The sequence below is a fragment of the Schistocerca americana genome, chromosome 2, assembly GCF_021461395.2.
Source record: "Schistocerca americana isolate TAMUIC-IGC-003095 chromosome 2, iqSchAmer2.1, whole genome shotgun sequence".
NCBI lineage: Eukaryota > Metazoa > Arthropoda > Insecta > Orthoptera > Acrididae > Schistocerca > Schistocerca americana.
Window position 1 is genome coordinate 606387300 of NC_060120.1, and position 25019 is coordinate 606412318.

At 42.9% G+C, this 25019-nt stretch overlaps 1 protein-coding gene across 1 annotated transcript in view; it reads left to right on the forward strand.

Annotated features, from left to right (window-relative positions):
• LOC124594242 (dynein axonemal heavy chain 8-like) overlaps window positions 1–25019 on the forward strand; it is a 619801-nt gene that overhangs the window by 195238 nt on the left and 399544 nt on the right. The window contains exon 13 of the mRNA XM_047132606.1: window positions 10229–10397. Coding sequence (XP_046988562.1) covers window positions 10229–10397 — 169 coding nt within the window. The remainder of the gene's footprint in view (window positions 1–10228; window positions 10398–25019) is intronic.

Sequence of the window (25019 nt, forward strand, 5' to 3'; positions counted from 1 at the left end):
GAGGGAACATCGTGGAGCAAATTCTCACATTATTTGACATGTGAAGTTGATCATTTTTAATTCATTTTCTTTTGTTGTGAAATGCTTGCTATGTTTTCCTGCTGTGGGGGTGAACATATCCTCTTTACCTTTTTTTCCATTACAGTCTCCAATGATAATTCTTATATTTCTTGTTAGAAGACTTCCAACTACCCTATCTAATTCTTCATAGTGCCCATATTTCTCATCTTCAGTTGCATCTTCATTCGGTGCATGAAAATTTATGAATGTTCCATCGTGCCAATGCTGTTTCATTCTGATGCAAGATATTCTTTTATTAATGGGATGGAATTCTTTAACCATATTGACAATCTTGTTCTGACAGCAAAGACAATATCGAATTCTTGATGTTTTTCACCTCTCCCATAAAAAATGACACAATCATCCTTCGTGTGTATCCCTTCTCCAAGCCACCTACTTTCCTGTAGAGCTAAAGTGTCGGTCTTGTATTTTTTAATTCAGATATAAAAATCGCTGCCGCAACTGGTTTATTAAGACTATGAATCTTCCATGTCCCGAATATGAAATCCCGTTTCTTGTTTCAATCTCGTGAATTTCTCTTCCATAGCCTAGGTCTGTTTCCTTTAAATCCATTATCCAAGGCATATCGTTGATGTGAGCCAGAATGTATTAAATCCTCTTGCCCCGTTACGAGCGCTGTGCGGGTTAAGCTTGGTGAGGGGGGCTACCATCTCACAACTTCCAAGCTTGCTGAGTAATATTTTAGATTACCATTTCCTCGGCAGACTGCCTTTCCCAGGCTCTGAGCTCTGCCTGCCCTGTAGAGAAGGCTTCCGTCTCTTCCGCTGTTGGGATGTCATAAAAATTCTTCATGTCATCCGAGCCGCTGACATCCTCTTCACTGGTTTTGGTCCACCCCGGGTATTTAATTTCCCCGGTACCCACCAGAATCTGTTTGGCCGAGCATCCCCCTATCCGCCAAGTGGGGAGGTGCCCGATGGGGGACGAGCAACCCCGCACGGGGTAACAGTATGCAGGGATGTGAAATGGAATGATCACATAGGCCGAGTTGTGGGTAAAGCAGGTGGTAGACTTTGGTTTATTGGTGGAATATGGGGAAACTGCAATCGGTCTACAAAGGAGATTCCTTACAAATCACTCGTGCAACGCATTCTGGGATACTGCTCAAGTGTGCGGGACCCATTCCATATAGGACTAACAGGGGACATAGAACGAATTCCCTTAGCATCACCCAATTTAATTAGAGGCTCAGCACGAATAGTCAAGGTTTTTTTGACCCGTGGGCGTGTGTTACAGCGATCCTGAAGAAACTGGACTGAAAAACTCTTGAAGATAGACGTGACCTATACCGAGAAAGTCTGCTAACAATGTTTCGAGAAGCGGGTTCAAATGGTGACTCTAGGAACATACCACAATCCCCTACTTATCGCTCACATAGGGATCGTGATGATAAGATTAGAAGAATTGAAGCGCGTACAAAAACTTTCAATCATTCTACCCGCGTTGCATACGTGAATATGATGTAGATGTAAAAGTACATTTCTTTATGTGATTTGGGAATGTCTTTTTGCTTTTGTAGGTGCTGTTTGACTATCTAGTAACAAAGAACATGTAAAAAATCTGGTCTGTTTTTCAAATTTGTGATTACTTTCTCAAAAACACAAATTTTTATATGTTTAGGTACTAAAGGGCATGTTTTGTTGTTTAATGAAGAGAAAAGAAACTACTAATGATACTGTAACTTCATCGAAACATGTCTGCGTAAAAGATGAGAATATTGTGTTTCCTCAAGACGCATCCCACTCAAACAAAACAAAACAAAAAATTTGAATAACCATCGTTGTTGACATGGATTTATGCAGTTACAACAAGAAAGTTTTTGTGCACATCTTCTTGACAGATTTTTGTGATAGGTACGAGGGCTATCCAGGAAGTGATTGCCGGCTGAAGTGGCCGTGCGGTTAAAGGCGCTGCAGTCTGGAACCGCGAGACCGCTACGGTCGCAGGTTCGAATCCTGCCTCGGGCATGGATGTTTGTGATGTCCTTAGGTTAGTTAGATTTAACTAGTTCTAAGTTCTAGGGGACTAATGACCACAGCAGTTGAGTCCCATAGTGCTCAGAGCCATTTGAACCATTTGAACCAGGAAGTGATTCCAATAGGCCACAGGTGAAATATTACAACATTTAAAGCAAATTTATTAGAAAATATTAAAACTACGCGTTTTTATTACGTTTACATAACCGTCATTTAGATTTCAGCATTTTTCATACTTCAGAATCTCTTTACTATAGTTTATCATGTCGCGTGGGGTCCGCTGTTTTCACGATTTGGCAAATTTGTTTTATTTTGACTTTGTAGTAAAACGTCCTTGTATTACCAACGTCATTTAACCTTATGAAGGGAGGTCAATGAACCTTGCGAACTTCGTCTGTGTGTTATCGTGTTTTGTGGACCAACCCAGCAATTGCCTAAACGAGCATGGGAAGTCGACCGAGAACCTCGCTCAGGCTGTCTGGCTCACCTCTCTGTCTCGCAACCTAGCACGCTGACCGTTAATTTGTCATACCTCATCATCATCATCATCATCATCATCATCATCATCATCATCACCGTCATCACAAGTCACTGCTGAGCGCCGTGACTCCACGAACCAAGCGTCTACATTCTGGACGTCACCAGATTCTCTTAGAGCTTACTGAAGAGATAAATCAGAGATCTTGATTTGATACATCCACCTGCACGCTGCTCTTTCCATCAGTCTCTTGCCCTCGATCTTCCCCTCCATGATCATTTCCTCGAAATTTTCTCCATCACTTCTCACAATATCACCAGATAACTGAAAAATTCTGTTGTTGGCGAGAGAAGAAAGGCGCCTGGAGATTCTGAGTTGCTCAATAATGGGCAAATGGTTCAAATGGCTCTGAGCACTATGGGACTCAACTGCTGAGGTCATTAGTCCCCTAGAACTTAGAACTAGTTAAACCTAACTAATCTAAGGACATGACACACACCCATGCCCGAGGCAGGATTCGAACCTGCGACCGTAGCGTCGGCTGTCGGACCCCCTCCGCCTAATAGGAGAAAAGGAGAAGATTAACTTTTATTGTAAAAAAAAAAAATGGCTCTGAGCACTATGGGACTCAACTGCTGTGGTCATTAGTCCCCTAGAACTTAGAACTACTTAAACCTAACTAACCTAAGGACATCACAAACATCCATGCCCGAGGCAGGATTCGAACCTGCGACCGTAGCGGTCTTGCGGTTCCAGACTGCAGCGCCTTTAACCGCACGGCCACTTCGGCCGGCAATAATGGGCACATTCGTTCTTCTTTCAGTCCTGCGCCAGCACTAAAGCTCAAATATATCAATACTCAGCTTGTCTCTGCCCTTAAGTGACCATGTTTCGCAAGCATAAAAGAAGACGGGGAACACGAGTGTTTCAACAAGCCTGACATTTGTGGTGTTCGTTATTGTTCTGCTCTTCCAGATCTTGGTCAGCTGATTCATAGGCACTTGCCATACTATTATCTGTCTTCTTATCTCATCTTCCCAGCTTTTCGTGTCACAGGTGGTTGACCCAAGGTAGATGCAGGAAAACGCGACTTCCGGTTCCTTTAATCGACGTATGAGTTGCACCTGTGCTTCTCGATCTATTATCATGAATTTTGACATGCTACGTTTGAGGTCCAATCCATATGATAGACTACTGTCCTTTACTTTTGTTAGTAGCTCAGAAAATTCATCTTCGTTGTTGGCTAAAACACGGTGTCATCAGGAAAGTGGAATCTACCATCATTTGAGATGCCTTTAGTCCAACCATCAAGACCATTCCTAATGACATTTTCTGCATAGATGTTGTACTGTTGAAGGGATAGAACTCAACCCTATCTGACACCTTTTGATACACTGAAGAAATCAGATGTGTCAGCACTTGTCTTTACAGATGAGAGGTGATTATTGTGTAGACTTCTGAACAATGCTGTCAAGTGTGGTGGTACACCGAATTCGGCAAGCAGCTACCACAACATTTCCCAAAAACACAGTCAAAGGGTTGTCTGTAGCCAAGGAAGTAGATGAACACAGAAGTACAGAACTCTCGCGATTTCTCGATTATTTGTTGTATATTTAGAATCTGTTCACAAGTTCCATTTCCTTCAACAATACCTGCTTGTTCTGTGGATATGTTAATGGATTAATTATCGTAATTATCTCTCCACAAAATCTGCCACCTGAGATTGCAATGAGAACATTTTGAAAGTCTTAATCAGCATTAAATCATGGTTCCAGAAAGGAGTTTTAACGCGCACAGATCTTGTTGTATCATAAACGTTTAGTCACGATCTCACGCAAAACATCTCGAGAAAACTGCGCAAAATTTTCCGACATTTGAGGAATTTTCTGCATTAATTCATTGGTGACTACAGACGAATGGCCATTTCCTTCGTGATCATGAATATTTATGCTTGCACTCCTAAACAAATGACACATTTGAGACACAACACATTCAGTAGTCACATTTACCACAGATACAGCACAAATTTTGCGATGATGTCAACAACTCTGAGACTGAAACTTCCTGGCAGATTAAAACTGTGTGCCGGACCGAGACTCGAACTCGGGACCTTTGCCTTTCGCGGGCAAATGCTCTGCCAACTGAGCTACCCAAGCACGACTCACGCCCCGTCCTCACAGCTTTACTTCTGCCAGTACCTCGTCTCCTACCTTCCAAACTCTGAGACCGTTTGCTACTAAATCCGTGTTGTACAACGGATTTCACATGTGGTGGGATTTTCGGTTACGATTCATTTTGAAAGGCCACTGTGGGTAAACCAGGAGCAATGTTGTACACGTTCTTCCACAGCAGCTTCCTACGTGAATCAGTGAAGAGATTGGTCCATTCCCTCCTCCCCTTCCCATGACATATGATAATGGAAGTTACTTTCCTGACAGCTTTCGTATTTGCTTCCACACATGCTATTTGTGTCCTTTTACTTGAGCGCTAATAGAGCTAGTGCACAGGGATATAGGGTGTGGAGGGGGCAAGCTTCCCCAACTACCGAGAAAACAGAAGGTTTGCAGAGGGAACTAGGCCTACCATACGTGCTACAGCCACTATACAATGAGGTGATAAAAGTCACGAGATAGCGATAGGTACGTATATAAATGACGGTAATATCACGCACACAAGGTAAAATAAAACCGAAGTGCTGTGGCGGAGCTGTCATTCCATTTCGGAAATTGTTAGGGAAATCGGTATTGCGTGATACACAGTATCAAGAGTGTGCCGAGAATATCAAATTTGAGGCATTACCTCTCACCACGAACAACGCAGTGGCCGACGGCCTTCACTTAACGACCGAGAGCATCGGCCGTTGCATAGAATTATCAGTGCTAACAGGCTTGCAATACTGCGTGAAATACCCGCAGAAATCAATATGGAACGTACGGTGAACGTATCCGTTAGGACATTGTGGCGAAATCTGCCTTTAATAGGCTGTGGAAGCACACGACCGACGCGAGTACCTTTGCTAACAGCACATCGCCTGCAGCGCCTGTCCTGGGCTCGAATGCATATCGGTTGGACCCTAGACGACTTTAAAGCCGTTGCCTACTTAGATGAGTTCTGATTTCAGCAGGTAACATCTGATGATAGAGTTCGAGTGTGGTGCAGATCCGTCGAAGCTATTCAAGCTGTTGGTGGCTGCCTAATGGTGTGGGCTGTGTTTACATGGAATGAACTGGATCCTCTGGTCCAATTCAACCCATAATTGACTGGAAACTGTTATGTTCGGCTACTTGGAGACAATCTGCAGACATTCATGGACTTCATGTTCCTAAGCAACGATGGAATTTTTGTGGATGACAAAGCACCATGTCACTGGGCCACAGCTGTCCGCAATTGGTTTGAAGAACATTCTGGACAATTCGAGCGAATGAATTGGCCACCCATCGAACATTTATGGGGCATAATCGAGAGGACAGCTCTTGCACAAAATCCTGCGCCGACAACACTTTCGCAGTTATGAACGGCTCCGGAGGCAACATGGCTCACTGTTTCTGCAGGGGATTTCCAATGGCTTGTTGAGTCTGTGCTACGTCGAGCTGTTCCACTGTGTTGGGCAAAAGAAGGTCCGACACGGTATAGGGAGATATCCCATGACTTGTCACCTCAGTGTATTTGTGCTTTTATTTTCGTAGTGAACATCTAAAGAAGTTTACACTGCTTGGTTGTAAACACTAAACCTACTTTTTCTGAATATTCGAAAATAGTTCTCTATAGAACTTAGAAAATGTAGTTAAACATCACGTCAACAAATACGTCATTAGAGACGGACAAGAGTAGGAAAGGAGTTCGAGCACGTCAATTTCAAAACATTCCATCATTTGCCTATAACAATTTAGGAAAACAACGCAAAACCCAAATCTAAGTGACCGTTCCTCCTAGAGTCCAGTCCAGCGTCTTTCACAATTGCATCACATAACCCGATTGGTCAATAAAAATGGAAACATATTGGCCATAGTTTCCTGCAGTGATTTGGAATGAGTGGGAAATGGGAATGAATATTGCTGGATAGGGTAAACAAGCCGGCGTCATATGACGAGTGAGCTAAAATTGCCATGACACGTTAAGAGGAACTAAAGAATTCATACACGAACAATGCTTTCTGCTTTTCAATTCACTGCAGTCAGTTACATTCCCACAATATACTTCAATCAGCCTCTAGCATTCAATTAAAGAACAGAACTAATGTATTAAATTGCTTATTTTATTTGAAATTGAGACTATAATACTACATCGTGATAGCTTCACAAATGTCTCTCAAACTGAATAACTGTCTTATTCGTTGTCAGTACAGTAACCTTGGTGCGAAAGGATAATTTCTCAGCGTTATGCACGATTCATGTTGGACGTCAACGGACAGTCATGGAACAGAACGGCACCACTAATGGTGATGTGTTCACACTAGACGGTACGTCAGCATAGGGTCTTACTCTTCAGCCCAGTATTAAACCGTGAAAGTGAGATTATGAGAGATAGTATGCGTTACAAAAAGTCCGAATATAGTATCAGCATTAAGGAACCACCAATGATATGAACTACCAATGTTATTCATAATCAGAAAAAAAATTCATTGCGAATGTTCTTGGCAAATGTCATTTGGTAAATTTCCCCCTGCTGGCAGCTGAAAGAGTAGGAAAAATGTCGTTTAAACGTATCCGAACACCAACATTCATATGCTCTCCAAAATATATTCTTACGAAAACGTCAAGTAAGATTTAGGAGGCAGTAGATATGTCCTTTTTTTAATCTTTTGTGTCCTGGTTTCTTTATAATTGCCAAAATATTGTCAAATTAACTTTTTCCTCACTCAATAGAAGTGACTTTTCACTGCCAAAGTAATTTTCTTTAAAAAATACCTTTTCTACCTATTTATATTCTTTTTTATGGCAGTGCAGGCTTTTCTTTGTGTAGGTATTGTGAAACCTAATTATATTTTCACTTTAGGATATTTGGTCTTTTTTGTAGGAGAGCATGCATAGCAAAAAGGTGAAGTACTTATGCAACCTTTGCTATCTATCACAAAACAAACCAAGCAATACAATAAAGATTAATAAAACACGTAAGCACAAAATTCAGTATTATAGCCTGTGCGAACGCGGCAAGAGGGGGCTAACTTTCAATATTAGCAGATAACGCCAGTGTGTTCCATCATTGTCAAGACTTTCTTCCCGAGAACGCTTTATGGTAACATTCAGGGTACCGCTCCGTCGAATGCCGTCATTTGAAAGACATTGTGGACTGTGAGTTTTCATATTCTCGCGGTGTTTTACTTGATCTATAAAACTGCAAGAATTCAGCCGTAGCCAAACTTTGTCTGCTGCTGATATTTTGCCTTGAAAAACTGTTCAACCATCTTTGAAGCGAGCGGGAATAATTGACGGTAGAGCGCTCCCGTCCACTTTGTCTACTGGTCGGGCAAGCCAAATGCGTTTGATTACTTGAAGAAATACCACACTGCAGGCAGAGATGTATGCCGTATATGCAGATATCTCTGCGCCCATGTCATATTTCTTCAACAGTGATTTGCAATGTACTCATACGTGCTTGGCTCTTTCTACCGATGTATAACGTGGGTGGGATCGCTTTACCGTCCCCAACCAAGCCACTTTATAATCGCGATAGTTTTGCTCCAACCTAGCTGAACTCAATTGTTTCATAAGCTGCGAAGTAGTCGCGGATTAAACAGTGATCCAGGAAGAGTTGAATAAATTTCGTTTTTCACCGACAATGATCACAGTGACCATATTCAGATCTGTTTTAGGAATTAGGACATGTTATAAAACATATCTGAGGATGCTCATTGTTGATCGAAACCGGCAGTCTAAGGACCAGACGTTTTACGATCATTGACGGAAATAAAAGAAATGTATTGAAACCAGTAGCTCCACAAATACTTTTAACTACCCCAAAAGACCGCTCCATATTTCTTCTCCACATTACTCATTCTTACTGCAGGTCCCTCACAAGTGGTAGTGAAGTATGATACAGCATAGTGTTGGTTTTAATTTTCTCGAAACTCATAGTTTTTAAATGACGTACAATCTTTTCCTGTGCGTTATTTCAACTTTCCTCATTGAAAAACGTTATTTTATGTATCACAAAACATCTGCATGTAGTTCAGCCTCTTAAAGTTTACATCTCATCTTTGTGTTCTTAAACTCGTTTGATCGAAGAGTTCAGGATCGCTGCGTTGTCAGCCCGCCCTCGTCTTGTCGGACAAGGGAATGAAATTATAATAAAGGAGAAAAAATAGCTTACCGTCAGCCCTTCCCGGCTCGGTCCGAAAATGGTTGAACGGTTTTCATCCGAAATGTCTTGTTACGGCTGAATTCCCACATTTTTATGGAACATTCTTCCTAAGTAAGAGTGCTTTCAGGTGTGCCGCAGGGGAGTGTCGCAGGACCGTTGCTATTCACAATATACATAAATGACCTTGTGGATAACATCGGAAGTTCACTGAGGCTTTTTGCGGATGATGCCGTGGTATATCGAGAGGTTGTAACAATGGAAAACTGTACGGAAATGCAGAAGGATCTGCAACGAATTGACGCATGGTGCTGGGAATGGCAATTGAATCTCAATGTAGACAAGTGTAATGTGCTGCGAATACATAGAAAGAAAGATTCTTTATCATTTAGCTACAATATAGCAGGTCAGCAACTGGAAGCAGTTAATTCTGTGAATTATCTGGGAGCAGGTATTAGGTGTGATTTAAAATGGAATGATCATATAAAATAAATTGTCGGTAAAGCGGATGCCAGACAGATTCATTGGAAGAATCCTAAGGAAATGCAATCCGAAAACAAAGGAAGTAGGTTACAGTACACTTGTTCGCCCATTGCTTGAATATTGCTCACCAGTGTGGGATCCGTACCAGATAGAGTTGATAGAAGAGATAGAGAAGATCCAACGGAGAGCAGCGCGCTTCGTTACAGGATCGTTTAGTAATCGCGAAAGCATTACGGAGATGACAGATAAACTCCAGTGGAAGACTCTGCAGGAGAGACTCTCAGTAGCTCAGTACGGGCTTTTGTTGAAATTTCGAGAACATACGTTCACCGAGGAGTCAAGCAGTATGTTGCTCCCTCCTACGTATATCTCGCGAAGAGACCATGAGGATAAAATCAGAGAGATTAGAGCCCACACAGAGGCATACCGACGATCTTTCTTTCCACGAACAATACGAGACTGGAACAGAAGAGAGAACCGATAGAGGTACTCAAAGTACCCTCCGCCACACACCGTCAGGTGGCTTGCGGAATATGGATGTAGATGTAGATTGTTCCGTGACGTTCAGTGTGAACTGACCATTATTCTGTAAAAGATATTCTCACTGTTGTTGATTCGAATGGTTATCCGATAATATGCAGGCTTAGAGAAAATGAAGGCACTTACGCATTATTACAAGCAGATATATGTAGCTACTTCTCATAAAGCTGAGCATAGTATCAGTCTAGTACTCTAGAATTTGTAGCGAGTATAACCGCGAATAGGTGACCTCGAACCTACCTTAATTTGTGAAAAGCGTGGATCGTTTGCCGCTGAACTTTGTGATTCATTTTTGCTTTTATCCCCTCCTGACTGAGAAGAGTCATATGTGATAAGAGCGTTCGTTTGCCGTAATGACAACTCTAACTCGCAGGAAGAGGATTCCGGAGCTATACATCCCGCTGATGCGTCTCCACCTGGCCAAGCTGGACCGCGCCTTCCAGGATGGCCTCTCCAGCATCACGTGGACCTCACTCCGCATTCCGGAATTTTTCGAGAAAGCCGACACAGTTCTCACAGACATGGAGAACTTCCTCAAAGATGTAAGTAACGGTTCATCTGCATTGACACATTTGTTTTAGCGACAATCACTATCCGTAACACATTTAGGCAAAATTTTTCTTCGGTAAGTCTTGTTTTATCTCATTAGCGGTACTGGAAGAGGCAAAAGGAAGAATATTCGAAATGGTTTAGGCTCGTAGTCTAATGATCACAAACTGTACTAAGACGAAACTATCGAGAAACGCAGAACGAGTGAACTTGTTTCATCCGTTCTGGAAATTGTTGAACTTTGTGAGTGAAAGTCAAAGATATTATGATTCAGGCAGAAACAGCAATCAATTAGAATTTCTTTTTTAAGTGTTTATTCACCCATTAGTTGCCCTTCAAGTCTCTGCAGGTTCTTCATCACATGGTGGTATCTGCAAAATCATTATTCCACAAACTTAGCAAAGACCGCTTCCCAAAATTGTGACATTGTCGAAAACAGTTACATTTAAAGGGAACCCATCAAAAGACGCATGATTTCATTTTTAGATGAGCATTGCTGTTTTACTATTACCTAGGTGTCGTAGAATCCAGCAAACCATGAGATATCAAACCGTAAGGCGGTATGACAACATCCGTTACACGGGGGATATTAAATTAGGAATTTGTAAAGCATTTATACCATGAGTAGAATCCTATATAGCACTAGTACAAGTCATTTTGATCTTGAGGTAACTGATGGTAGGGTATCACTATAGCTTGTCTGTATAAGTGTTACGTTCAGCAAGATAGTAGTTCCCCCATCACTCTACAACTGAGGTAGAACCATTCAATTAACATTCTAGTAACTCGATGATGGTTGTTAGTATCCGATATCTCTCCCTGTGATCGTAAAGAATACTTCGTAACTGAGGGGGTGTAGCATTGTTGAATATCTTGATAGTTTTATGTTGAATGTTCATACATTAGCTAAACTGTCCAACAACAGTCTTGTGAAGATCATGCAACGAACAGGGTCACTGCTGTCATTGGGGCGAACGACAGCAGTCCACGCTGTTACGAAAATTTGCCTTATCTGTTTACTCGTAGTACGAAATAGGTACGGAAGATTATGTAGATGCACAGGAGTACAAACAAGATGGAGATGATCATCTTGCATTTGTAGATTTTTGTTATTCCGTTGTTCTCGCACGAAATGTAGGCGAACAAAGTATCTTAACTGGATTCGTACAGCAATGCGACTCTCAATATACTTCCACACTTGTGGTTGACTACAAACTTTTTAAAAAACTATCTTATTAGCTGATATCTCCATTGAAATTTAATAATTCTTCCAATATATATTATGGTTTTGTTTGTCATCATTTGAAATTTCACATAAAACCCTCTTATTGGCAACATATTGTCGTAATCAACTGGGTATGTTTGCAACAGCCACGTAGAACACAAGGAGGCACAACAGTGATCGTTACTTCCACTTCATGTAAGGTTATTGGTTCCGGTCTGCACAGCTCATCTTTTGCCTGTACACGAAGAAAATAGTCAGAGCGTTAGATATGAAATGAGAGTCGACCACACACACACACACACACACACACACACACACATACACAGATGCGTCCATTTTTATATATGTAAATAAAGCGGTATTTGAGATGTGTTCAAAAAGTGACAGAAATTTTGTAATAATTTCCCGTGTTATATCAGCCCGATTCGCGCGACTTTTTCTTTCTTGTCTTGGCAAATGCGTCTGAAAAATGTCTGTTCAGAGTTAGCCATATTGCATGTTTAGTCTGTTGTCACTTGTGAAAAAGACTATGTGCTTTGGTAGTATCGGCGACTATTTATTTTGTATAAAAATAGATTACAGAAGTTGTATTAATTTTACTATAGGTGAGGAATAGGGTGCAGCAAACTTTTAGAAACATTAAAAATTACTTTTGGTGAAGCTGATGTAAAGAAACACAAATATTTGTGAGTGGTGTAAACTTTTCGACGAAGGCCGCGAAGACTTTGAAGATGGCTAAACGTCCTGGAAGCCCTGGCACATTATTAAGCGATGAAATCGTGCGGAAAGTGAATGAAATGATTCTGAAAGAAACCGCTGCTTATGATGGCGTCTCAACTGGTTCGTTCTATGAATTTTTCTCAGAGGTTTTGGGTACGAAACGTCTGAAACGTCAAACGTAACATTTGTTCCAAAATAGTTGAATATTGAAGAGAAAGAGCGGCGTTGCGAGTTGTTCAGGTGTTGCTGTATGAAGTCAACAACGATGTAGAAATACTGAATCGTGTCAATGCAGATGGCAAACTATGGTTTAAGGATATGACGTCGCAACGAAAACTTAATCGTCCGTTGAATCATTCTGGATAGCAAATACCAAGAAAAGCTCAAGTGTGGTGAAATTTGAAGCTAAACTCCATGTGTTCTTTGTTCTTAGATTTCAACCCAACTACTACCAGGATTTTTTGTTCTGTTGGCTACCAGTGGAGTCATGAACCCCACAAGGAATTTACATTGGGTGTTTGGGCAGTATTTCATTTATTGTAACGAAAGACATAAAAACAAGCAGCATGGAATTGGGAATGGGGAAACCTTACATATAAAATTTTATGTCATCTCGTTGTCTCTGTAGAGCTGTACCAAGGGAAGTAGGAGAGGATGTTGTTTGGTGGCCAGTGTCCTCTTTCTATAACACAAACTGCATGTAATACCTGGGTTCCTTGTTAATGTAAAGAGATACTTAACTCGTGCTTCCATGTGCTGTGGTATAAGCTCTCTGTTCTAGTCCACTTTAGCCTCACTCTAGTGAAGTACAAAGTCCGCTATGCCGCTATGTGCTGCCTGATTCGGAGCTAGAGGCTGTGACTGCTGCTCCAACTCGGTGACATGCTTGATGACAGACTCGAACTAACTGGCCCTCCGATCCTTGGCGGCTATCTAAAAACTGGTGGCCGAGAGGACGTTGGCGGCGCGTTTCCAGCGAGTCTCTCATTGGCCTCGATCGATCTTCTTGTGACCTCTAAGCTGCATGGTGTGCTGGCGCTAGGTTACGCCAGCACATTCCTCCTCTCCACCCCCCACCCCTCCCTCCGCATAATGCTGCATCCTTGTCATGTAGTGAGGCTGCGAACAACAACGGGGAGGGAGGGGAGGCAGGACAGTCGACGTCGAGATGAACCAGGAGCCATGACTGTGGAGGACGGCATATTCTGACTGTACCCCGCCATCTGGCTTGCGAGACAACAGAAACATCCTCTGGAAAACTGCTGCCAGGGTACACATCCAGGCCTGAGAGCGTGTGCTGGGGCGATGACGGCGACGGCCACAGCGATGGCGATGGCGGGTTCAGGTCCATGGGGTCGGCGAGAGGCGACGGAGGGGGCGAAGGCGCATCGTCCATCTGCTCCTCCTGGGGTGCCCTGGTGGCACCAGCGAGTGTCCGCGAAGGCTACGTGGTCCCATGAGGCCGTGAATCTGGGGGAAGAAAAGCAGCAGACTCACGGGGTAAATGACATGCACAAATTTGGTTCTCGTGGTGGCGCTGCAAACCACCGGGACCTGCAATTAAGCACATATATGAGCCAATGCGTTCCTGGATCATGTTTCTTTCCCAGCTCCCACGGTTGCCATAAACCCTGAAAAGAACAAGATCGCACGGTACAAAGTGATACATGCAGACCATTGGCAGCGCCGGATGCTGTGGTGGGTGTAGCAAGTGAGCAGCATCCGATGGTGGCGGCCATGCAGAAGTTCCGCTGGTGATGGTCCGTCTCGTGGGTGGGAGCGATAGGAGGCGAGAAAGAGTTACAGTGCATGTTCCCACGTGAGGGTGGTGCGAAGCTTGGACATCTGTGGCTTGAAAGTATGTAGGAAACGTTCTGCTTCTCCGTTGGACTGTGGCTGAAACAGAGCACTTGTCAGATGACGAATGCCATTTCGTTCACAAAACTGTTCAAAATCACGTGAAGTGAACTGTGGTCCATTGCCCGACACTAGTACTTCTGGCAAACTTTCGATGCAAAATACTGAGGACAACGCTTGAATGGTACCATGTGATGTGGTAGAGTTCATAGGCACCACAAATGGAAACTTGCTAACAGAGTCCACCACTATGAGTCAACAGGTGTTAAAAAGTGGTCCTACAAAGTTTATGTGCACTCATTGGTATGGCGATTGAATCTTAGGCCAAGCTGAGACTGTCTGTCGCGGAGCGGATTGGTTCTTTGCGCATGCGCGACACTGTGACGTCATATGTTCAATGTGGCCTCCATGCCCTGCCAAGTACAGTGCTGTCGCGCTAACTGTTTAATGCGAACAATTCCCCAATGTCCATGGCGGAGCAATCGCAACACATCCTTTTGCAACACTTTGGGAATAAGCATACGGGATTGTCCATTGTTGAACTGAAAGGGTAAGCCGACGTGCAAAATATCGGCGCACAACTGAGCTCTGGATACTGTTCAGTGAAAAAGGCCAAGACGTGCGAATATAATCCAACAAAATCTTGAGGTCTGGGTCTGCTTCCATGGCCTGTGCAATCTTTCTGTAGTTCAAGGGAAAATATTCCAGCAATTCAGAGTCCTGTGCATCAGTTTGCCAACAAGATGTGAGGTACATCAAAATCAGAGTATGGGCAATCGGAAAGCGAGATAGGGCGTCTGCATTGGCATGCTTTGTCGTAGGTCTGTACACAATTTTATACAGATACTGCGAAAGTAACAAAGTCCAGCCAGAGTTGCAATTTTTGAGCAGTGCGCGTAGGAACCGGCTTGACGAATGAAACATGGACTGCATCGCTTGTAATTTGGCACTAAATAGAAACTGTGACCATACAAATAGTGATGGAATTTTGTCACACCATACACAATAGCGAGAGCTTCTTTTTCAATTCGAGAATAATTGCACTGAGTTCGAGGTAACAACTTTGAGGCAAAAGCACCAATTCTGTGGGAAAGCACAGCGCCGATTCCGTAGGAAGAAGCATTGACTTGCAAAACTACCGACTTGACAGGATCAAAATGCACTAACATCTCTCACTAAGCAAAGCATTTTTGAGTTTCTGAAACGCGTCTTGACAGCTTTTAGTCCCGACAAAAGGAACATTTTTACGACGCAAACGATGCAATGGAGCCGTGATCTGTGTGGCATTTGGTATGAAGCGAATGTACTATTTCATCTTGCCTAGTACTGACTGCATTTCAGACACATTCCGAGGAACAGGCAGATCACGGATTGCAAGCAGATGAGATTGGAGGGGGTACACACCCTGACTGTTTATCACATGACCTAAGTACTGTAGTTCAGTTTGAAAAAAGTAACGCTTTTCGAGATGACACTTTAGCCGTGCTTCTGACAACACTCGAAAAAGAGTGTGTTGACACGTTTTGCGCAGTAGCGTCCCGGACCATGATGCCAGAATATGATATTCCACAAGAACATGAAAATTCACAGTCGCGAGTGAGGCCTTGCAAAGTTGCTACCCACTCACGGTAATTCTGTTGAGGTGCACGTTTTGTGCGGAAAATGCGTACCTCTTTTCCACGGCAGTCACACAAATCGGAGAGGATGGGTGGCGCAGCCGGGTAAATAGTATAGAAATATTGGAAACACAAATGAAATAAACGTCTTCTCCTATTTAACAAAAAAAAAAAAAAAACTGGACCGTCATCCTCGTCGCCATTTGTTATGATTCTCGTCGTCATTTGTTATGATGATAGGTGGTCAATGCTAAATAGAAACATATATTGCAGGTTTGGCAGCGAAGTCGGTAAGGTGCTGGCTGCAAGGTCTCCATCTGCAACGACTGAAATAATTAGCAGTCGTTGGTAAAAAAAAAATATATATTGTACTTAACTTGTGTTACATGCTTCTTCATATGCTGCATACATATAATTCCAAACATGTCGAGAGAGGCATTACTTATGCCATACTTGACTAAGCGACTTGTTAGAGATTGCTTCCTATCAGCAGAAGGCTATGCTACATTCCTAGTTGACGTCCCGAGCAAGAGTGGACGAGAGCTAGCTAGATACTTGTCACAAGCCGCGGAGCGGCGCTAGCGGCGCTGGTCGCGACTCTCGGGTCCAGCGATATCTGTTACGCGCAGCGGTCGATATCTGCAACCCCTAACAAGTGTGATATCGAACGTTGATACCACATTCCTCTGGGCTACTTTGTCTCTTAAAGCATTTGAAACGTGATGTGTCCACAACAACTTAGGCTATGCATTGTCTGTCAATGTAACATGCGCTACAAAGTTATTAGAGTCTTCGTATTAACCGGAACACTAGGGACCCAGCAATCGAAAGGAGGTACTGTAGCTCCACAGTACCTTGAATGCGATTTGTCAGGTATTCACGCCATTCCTCTTCTGTGTCGTTAAACTGCCGCAACGGTGGTATGCTGTTCGGCGACACTTGTTGGGTGTGTCGGTCGTCTGGCTTCTGTTGTGCGGACGACACTGCTTGTGCAGCCAGAAGTTGTTGTACCATCGACAACAAGACAACAAATTCTTGATTCTGAAACTGAAAAGCTTGTGTTAAATCCATTACATTGGCCGTCTGCGGCTGAGGCGCGGAGCAGGAGGTGGAGGGGGCGGGGTAATCATGGTCTACACAAATACGTTATAGAAAAAAAAGAGAGAAATTTTATTAGTTCTGCGTCTCCCTTCCTGGAAGACATGCAAGAACACAACAATTCATTAGCAATTATAAACCCCTGCAATCTGAAACACAAGAGAAGCAAGCAAAATATCAGCACAAAATTATTCTCGTCACCAATGTTGAATCCTCGTTGCCATCTGTTAAATCCTCGTTGCCAGCTTTTATTTCGTCTCGTTGTCACTGTAGATCTGTTCCAAGGTAAGCAAGGAGAGGATGTTGTTCGGTGAGTGGTATCCTCTTTCTATAACACTAACTGCAAGCAATTATTAACTGGATTATTTATTAACATAGACAAAAAGCTTCTGAACTCGTTCTTCCATGTGCTGTCGTACAAGCTCTCTATTCTAGTCCACTTTAGCCTCACTCTAGTGAAGTACAAAGTCCACTATGAACACTAATCTGGTCGCTATTTGCTGTCTGATTCGGAGCTAGAGGCTGTGACTGCGGCTCTAACTCGGTGACACGCTCGATGACAGACTCGAACTAACTGGCCCTCCGATCCTCGGCGGCTATCTAAATACTGGTGGCCTAGAGGACGTTGGCGGCGCGTTTCCAGCGAGTCTGTCGTTGCCCTGATCGATCTTCTTGTGACCTCTATGCCGCATGGTACGCTGGCGCCAGCTTATGCCAGCACATAAAAACGTTCAGATATTGTCTTCGTCCTTCTTCTTCTGTGGGTATTATTTGTAGCTTCAATTTTAAAAATAGAGTCTTTTTGTCATCTAACATCGGTCAATTTCTGCAATCCATTCTCCACAATCTTTGCAACGAAATTTCCAAACTTCATATTGCTATGTTATCTTAGCTCTCTCTCTTCCACACTTAACTTACTTTCTACAATTCTACAAAGAAAAGTCCTATAAGTACAGAGATACAGAATCAAGATCCACAGGTGAAATGATGTAATCAGTGACCCAAATGCGTGTCTCAAAAAAAGTGAAGCGAATTTTGATTGGTATGTACAAAAGATTATCCTCAATCTTATCACATGAAATTCTGAGCCATGTCAAACAGGAAACATTTACGGATACGCACAAATCAGCAAACACAGAGCAGAAAGCTCGAGGAAAATTATCCGGTCTGTCAAAGATTTTGATCACCACAACAGATAGCGAAGTTTCCAGAATGAAATTTTCACTCTTCTGTGGAGTATGCCCTGATATGAAACTTCCTGGAAGTTTAAAATTGTGTGCTAGCCCAAGACTCGAACTCGGAACCTTTGCCTTTCACTGGGAAGTGCTCTAGCAACTGGGCTACGCAAGCACGCCCTCACAGCTTTACTTCCGCCAGTACCTCATCTCCTACCTTCCAAACTTCACAGAAGCTCTCCTGTGAACCTAGCAAGACTAGCACTCCTGGAAGAAAGGATATTGCAGAGACACGACTTTGCCACAGCCTGAGGATATCAGCGCACATTCCGCTGCCGAGTGAAAATTTCATTCCCCCAGGCTGTGGCTAAGCCATGTCTCTACATATCCTTTCTTCCAGGAGTGATAGTCTTGCTCGGTTTGCAGGAGAGCTTCTGTGAAGTTAGGAAGGTAGGAGATGAGTTACTGGCGGAAGTAAAGCTGTGAGGGCGTGCTTGCGTGGGGGGCGGGGGGGGGGGGAGGGGGTGGTTGTAAGTCGTGCTTGCGTAGCTCAGTTGGTAGAGCACTTGCCCTTGAAAGGCAAAGGTCCAGAGTTCAAGTCTCCGTGCAGCACACAGTTTTAATCTCCCAGGAAGTTTCAGATAGCAATGTATACACCACGGCAAAGAGAGAGTGATAAAACAGCCTCGCTATATGAAATGCAGACGATGAAAGAAATGAGACAAATTCCTTTCAAGATAACCGAAAATTATGCTGGAGAATGACTTGGCAAATGTCTTTGGTTTCTTCAAATGGTTCAAATGGCTCTGAGCACTATGGGACTTAACAGCTATGGTCATCAGTCCCCTAGAACTTAGAACTACTTAAACCTAACTAACCTAAGGACATCACACAACACCCAGTCATCACGAGGTAGAGAAAATTTTGGTTTCTTCTCAAGTTCTTTCATGTGATGCAAGACGGTTCTAGGACCCTTCTGTGAAATTTGGAATGTGTGTGAAATATATCGTCAGGCTGAAAGTTCGAGTTATGACACGTGTTCAGATTGAAACTTCCTGTTTTCCACGCCTCGGAACTTTCTTAGCGTCATCCGGAACACAAATTACGATCCTGGACAGAATCCATGCACTGCTAAGCAATCTGCAGAGCGTGAGACATACTGTGTGACGTACTGCTCTGTAGATTAACTCAGAGTCTTTTACTGATTGACTTGAATTAATCCTCTGCGTTGCCACATTAGTGAATCAGTATAAATAAACTGTAGCCAACCTCATTTCAACGTGTGGAATTTTTCACTACACCAAAGTCAATAATTAAAGTCTTGTAGCAACCTAAGTACTCTCAAGAAGATTCTGAGATCCGACCACTGAACTGGAAAATGCCACCTCTAACAGTTCATACACCCTCTCCACCAAACAAGATTACAGTTCAAAGTCATTTTGTCAAAAGATACACAAATAACATTACACTTCAAGTTTCCATATAAACAAATGGAATTTATTGGCTTTAGTTAAGACTAACCAAGTCAGTCACTTTAAACTCACACTATCTCCTGCTAGATAACGGTACGACACTGTACTATTAGACCTTATCCTGCTGAGCACATGCACCATTCACTAAACTGCAGCAGTGTTTAAGAAAATTGCGAGACTGACTGAACAAAATTCCGTACCAGCACAGGGAAACGCAGTATTGATTCTTGTAGCCACTCCTTAATTGAAAAGTAACGTAGTTGGTCATAGAGTACTTATTGCTCACTTTAGAAATATCCTAGGGATACTCTGAGGACGTCCCAGCGAAATAACTGTTTCATTAGTTCACAGGCGTCGCTTCGGATAATGTCGTGAGAGTTGCACAACATTTCGAGACACCTGCTCGTCACCTTCAGGTGCTTATTGACACGGTGCTTTTTTTGTGTGTGCTGAAGTGCTATCACCTTGGCGGCTGGACTTCCTGTGTGAGAGGTAAATGGGTGATTCACTCTTTGTTTAAGCATAAGAAGGCTGTAGGCAGGAAGAGGTGCTTGAGCCCTTCTGGGGTGAGGTTTGAGCTGATTTAAGGGGTCGGTTGATTTCATTTGACTTCATTTAACATTTTATTGTAGCGCCTCGACGATGCCTCGAGGTACCCGGATGTGATGACAATGTGTAGGTGTGACTGTCCCGGTGTAGTCCAGCTGTCCTGTTGAAGGCCTTAGTGCGTCCAATTTGTCCAAAAGTTTGCAATTGTGAGAGATGATAAGTTCCTGGATAATCGGTATGTCGAGTTCCTGGTGCAAGTCACTGACCCTTGCCCACCTGCGTGCTCCAAGGATGAGGCGAAAGCATCGATTTTGTAAAATCTGCGGTAGTTTGATGTTGGATACACACACCATCCCCCGGTGGTGCACCCGTAAAACGTCGCTGGAAGGACTGTGGCTTTATAGAGGCGAAGTTTTGTATGGACTTTCATATGTGTGCTTGCAAAGAGTGGAAAGAGTTGGTGAATTAAATCGAAGGAAGACGCTATAGTCCCACGTTTGGCAACTGCGCTTTTCTAGCGAGCCAGCGCAGATATTGGCGAGCCATTTCACCAACACACAAGTAAGCACCTGAAGATGACGAGCAGCTGTCTGGTTGAAATGTTGTGCACATTTCATGGCATTATTCGACGCAACGCCCGTAAACCAATGAAGCATCCTGTGAATACACTGTCTCCATTCCAGTAGGCACACGACTTCTCTTCTTCACCACGCGAGAGCCATCATTTCATGAGATCCAGACCATTCCACAAAAGTGTTTAACATTCAGAACAGAACTGAGGCATTTCCATTGGCCATTTCCATCTACTGTTAATAGCGCTTTGTGGAAGATATTGCTATATGTCAGTGCCTTTAGAAGCTTTTTTTCAACGTGTGTTGGAAGAAAAACTTAGTTCCACGGAAAATCACAAGCTTAGGGCGCCTCGTAGGACTGGAACAAAAACCATTTAGAGGAATTTCAGGGTCCATCACTTCAAGGCTCAATGAGTACCACTGTCCCCCAGATACTGGAAACTGACTCTTGTGTAAACAATGACCAATACGAAGAGCACACAAGAGCGAGCAGTAAGTGATACATTATCTTATCCAAAATATCCGGACATCGCTATGTAATATGGAATTGACTACTAATTATCGCGTATAAAAAGGTGCGGGGAGTATTGTGTTGTCAGTTGGGAAGCAGTAATAGTAGAATGGTAGGTCAGGAGAGGTCAGTGACTGAGTAACAAAATCCATCAGGCACATTTCAAACCCTCTAAAGATTGGCAGTCGAGTGTTGGCGATGTGATTGTGAAATGGAAACGCGAAGGGACAACCACAGCTAAACCGAGACCAGGCACACCTAACCTACTGACGGACAGGGACTATCGATCAGTGTGATGGGTGGCTGTAGAAAATCGCATGAAATCACGGGAAGGAATCACTCGTGAGATCCAAAATGCTACCAGCAGGCCACGTGGCACAATTACTGTGAGTAGATAGTTAAAATAAGGGGGTACAGTGGTCGAGGAATTACTTGTAAGCTACAAATTTCTACAGTAGTGCTTGAGGTTGTGTAAATAGTTACGCTATTGGACAGTGGATAACTGTAAACGAGTGATTTGGAATGGTGAATCAACTATACTCTTCGGAAATTTCATAAACGTATATGGGTGTGGCGAACACCTAGAGGACATCAGCTGTAATCATGTGTAGTGCCAACAGTGAAGTGCGGAGAAGGCTGCGATACGGTATGGGGGTGCTTTTTGTAATTAATAAGTTGTTCTCTTATTGCACTTCAGAAAAAGCGACATACGAAAGAATATGAAGGAATTTTACGGCATTGTTTACTGTGTATGGTAGAGGAACTGACCTGTCCTAAAGCAGCAGCTATGAAGTAAGTGTTAGCGGACAACATCATCTCCTGAAACGAACTAACATGCTCGGAGTCCCTAACGGAACCCAGCGATACTAATTTGGGATACTAATTTGGGATGGTTGGAAGGCCGACTTCGCTTAATACCACAGCGTCCAACTTTGTAAGTATGTTTTTATGTTGGTAACGTCACGTAGCGTTCTGTATGAAAGTACTGGTGGTGCTGTGTTTGTCTCTGATGTTGTTCCATTGTGTCTAACTTTTGAAGGTTTTGTTCCATTGTGTCTAACTTTTGAAGCTTTTGTCCCATTTGTTGCATTAATTGTAATAAAAACGCACTGGTGTCTGAAACATGTTCCTCAGTGCTATTCGGCAATGCATTTGAACCGGCAATATTCGCATTTTGAAAAGCAGAAAATGTGTCTTGACTTGTTTGACAAAACGGTGGCGACGCAAAACGTGAATCTACAGTATTTGCAAGATTGTGTTCTGTCATTTCGAAATCCTGAGGCGAGCTGTTGCCGACCGATCGATCGTTAATGCTTCCCTGTTCACTAATTGTTTCACTGTCTACACCATTATTTGCCGCCCGCTCCATTTCCCTATGCACAATTATCAAATTACAATTTCGAATGTCTGTTATTTCATTACATGGTGATGCTGATAAGCTACGCTCGTCGTCACTATCATTTCTCAATTTACTTTGGAGCCTAGTGTTACGTTTTCCACACGCCATAATTATCACATATGTCACACGATAACAAGAAAAGCACGATCTGAAGAGCAAAAATAAGAAAACACATTAACATAGCACTGAAAATAATATCTAGTTAATTGCAAGCGCAGCTGCGAAATACTTGGTGCAAATCTACATGCATGCCACAACTGTTTTACTGCACAACAATGAAAAACTACAACTACAAAGGAAATTCTCTCTACAATTACGCTCTCGCAATAAACAATAGCTACACTAATTACACGAACTACGAGAAAAAATCAGAAGATTCCAGTGAGGTATCCTTGGCTAAGGGTCGATACATGAAACCTCCCCTTAGAAAAAATTATGAATGACTGTGCTGATAAACCTCTTACGTTATTTGATTTTCAAACAGCTGAGCAGAACTGAACGTACTCGGACATTTCTCTCTTTACTTATTCCGATCAACACTAAACTGACACACAATATTTTTAGCGCAACGCAATCTGACTTTCAATAATCCCTACAAAAGAATGGCCCTGACTAACAATAACCTATACCTTTCATGAGTCACTTACCTCACAAAAATCTTAGTTACTCGAACTACTGCAATACAGCGAGCGCCAATACTGCCACCTAAATAAAAGATTCTAACTACTGAAGGCACTAACTACTGATAGGCATAGTTAGCAAATGAAAGATCTTCATAGAGAACAAACAATGTATTTACCTTACAAGGGAACATCCCCATCGCACCCCCCTCAGATTTAGTTGTAAGTTGACACACTGAACACAGATCACTCGAGAAAACAGGAAGAAGTTGTATGGAACTATGAAAAAATAAGCAAAATATACAAACTGACTAGTTCATCCGTAAGATAGGCAACATCAAGGATCCTGTGAGCTCAGGATCGTCGTGGTCCCGTGGTTAGCGTGGGCAGCTGCGGAACAAAAGGTTTTTGGTTCAAGTCTTCCCTCTAGTGAAAATTTTACTTTCTTTATTTTCGCAAAGTTATGATCTGTCCGTTCGTTCATTGACGTCTCTGTTCACTGTAATAAGTTTAGTGTCTGTGTTTTGCGACCGCACCGCAAAACCGTGCGATCAGTAGACGAAAGGACGTGCCTCTCCAATGGGAACCGAAAACATTTGATCGCAAGGTCATAGGTCAACCGATTCCTCCACAGGAAAACACGTCTGATATATTCTATACGACACTGGTGACGGCATGTGCGTCACATGACAGGAATATGTTGTCGACCCACCTAACTTGTACACTTGGCGAATGGGTAAAAAGATTCTTCTACCTTGCCCGATTTAGGTTTTCTTGTGGATGTGATAATCACTCCCAAAAAAGTGATGAAAACATAAGAGTTTGTCACATAAACTGCAACAAATGAATGCAACAGTTTCACAGTCGCTCAGTTTTCCCTGTGCTCTGTCAAAACATATGTTTTTAACGTTTTCAAATTTTTCCGTGTGTAGACCGTCAAATCCTAAGCAAATCTGGACATGTCCTGAAATTTTGGAGAGCGAAGTTGATTTTGTGTGATGTGAGTGCCTGAACTTTGATAATTGTCTGAATATAAAAAATTAAAAGTTTCACTCTAGGGAAGACTTTTTTTTTTTTTGTTCGTTATTGATCGTTGTGTTTGGTCGTTGCGGACGTCGCAAGACATCGTGTTAAAGTTCGGTGGTTGATCCTTCCACTCAGTTTTTTTTATTACAGAGGCCAACCGGCTCTCTGACCGAACACGCTGAGCTACCGTGCCGGCAAGACTTGAACCAAGGACCTCTCGTTCCACAGCTGCTCACGCTAACCGCGAGACCACGGCGCTCTTGAGCTCCCATTATCCTTGATGCTGCCTATCTTTCTCATGGACTACTCAGTTTGTATATTATGCTTATTTTTTTCCTAGTTCCACACAATTTCTTCCTGTTTTCTCCATTGATCTGTGTTCAGTTTTTCAAGGCCTATCCACTGTGCCAACTTATAACCAAATCTGAGGGGGGTGCGATGGGGAGGTTCCCTTGTTAGTAATATTCAAAAGTCATCGTATATATATATATATATATATATATATATATATATATATATCAGTTCATGATATCCAGTATTACAAATTTACTCTTTCTGATGGACACACGTCAAATCGTCCGCTCTCAAAATTCTGCCATCTCTCACCCCACATCCACCACTGCTGGCGGCTCACCTCCAACTGCGCAACGCTGCGCGCTGTTCACATCCAACTGCCCAACACTACAATAGCGAATATTCCAACAATGCCAACCAGCCACAGACTGCACACAGCACAGTCAGTGATTTTCATACAGAGCGCTACGTGACGTTACCA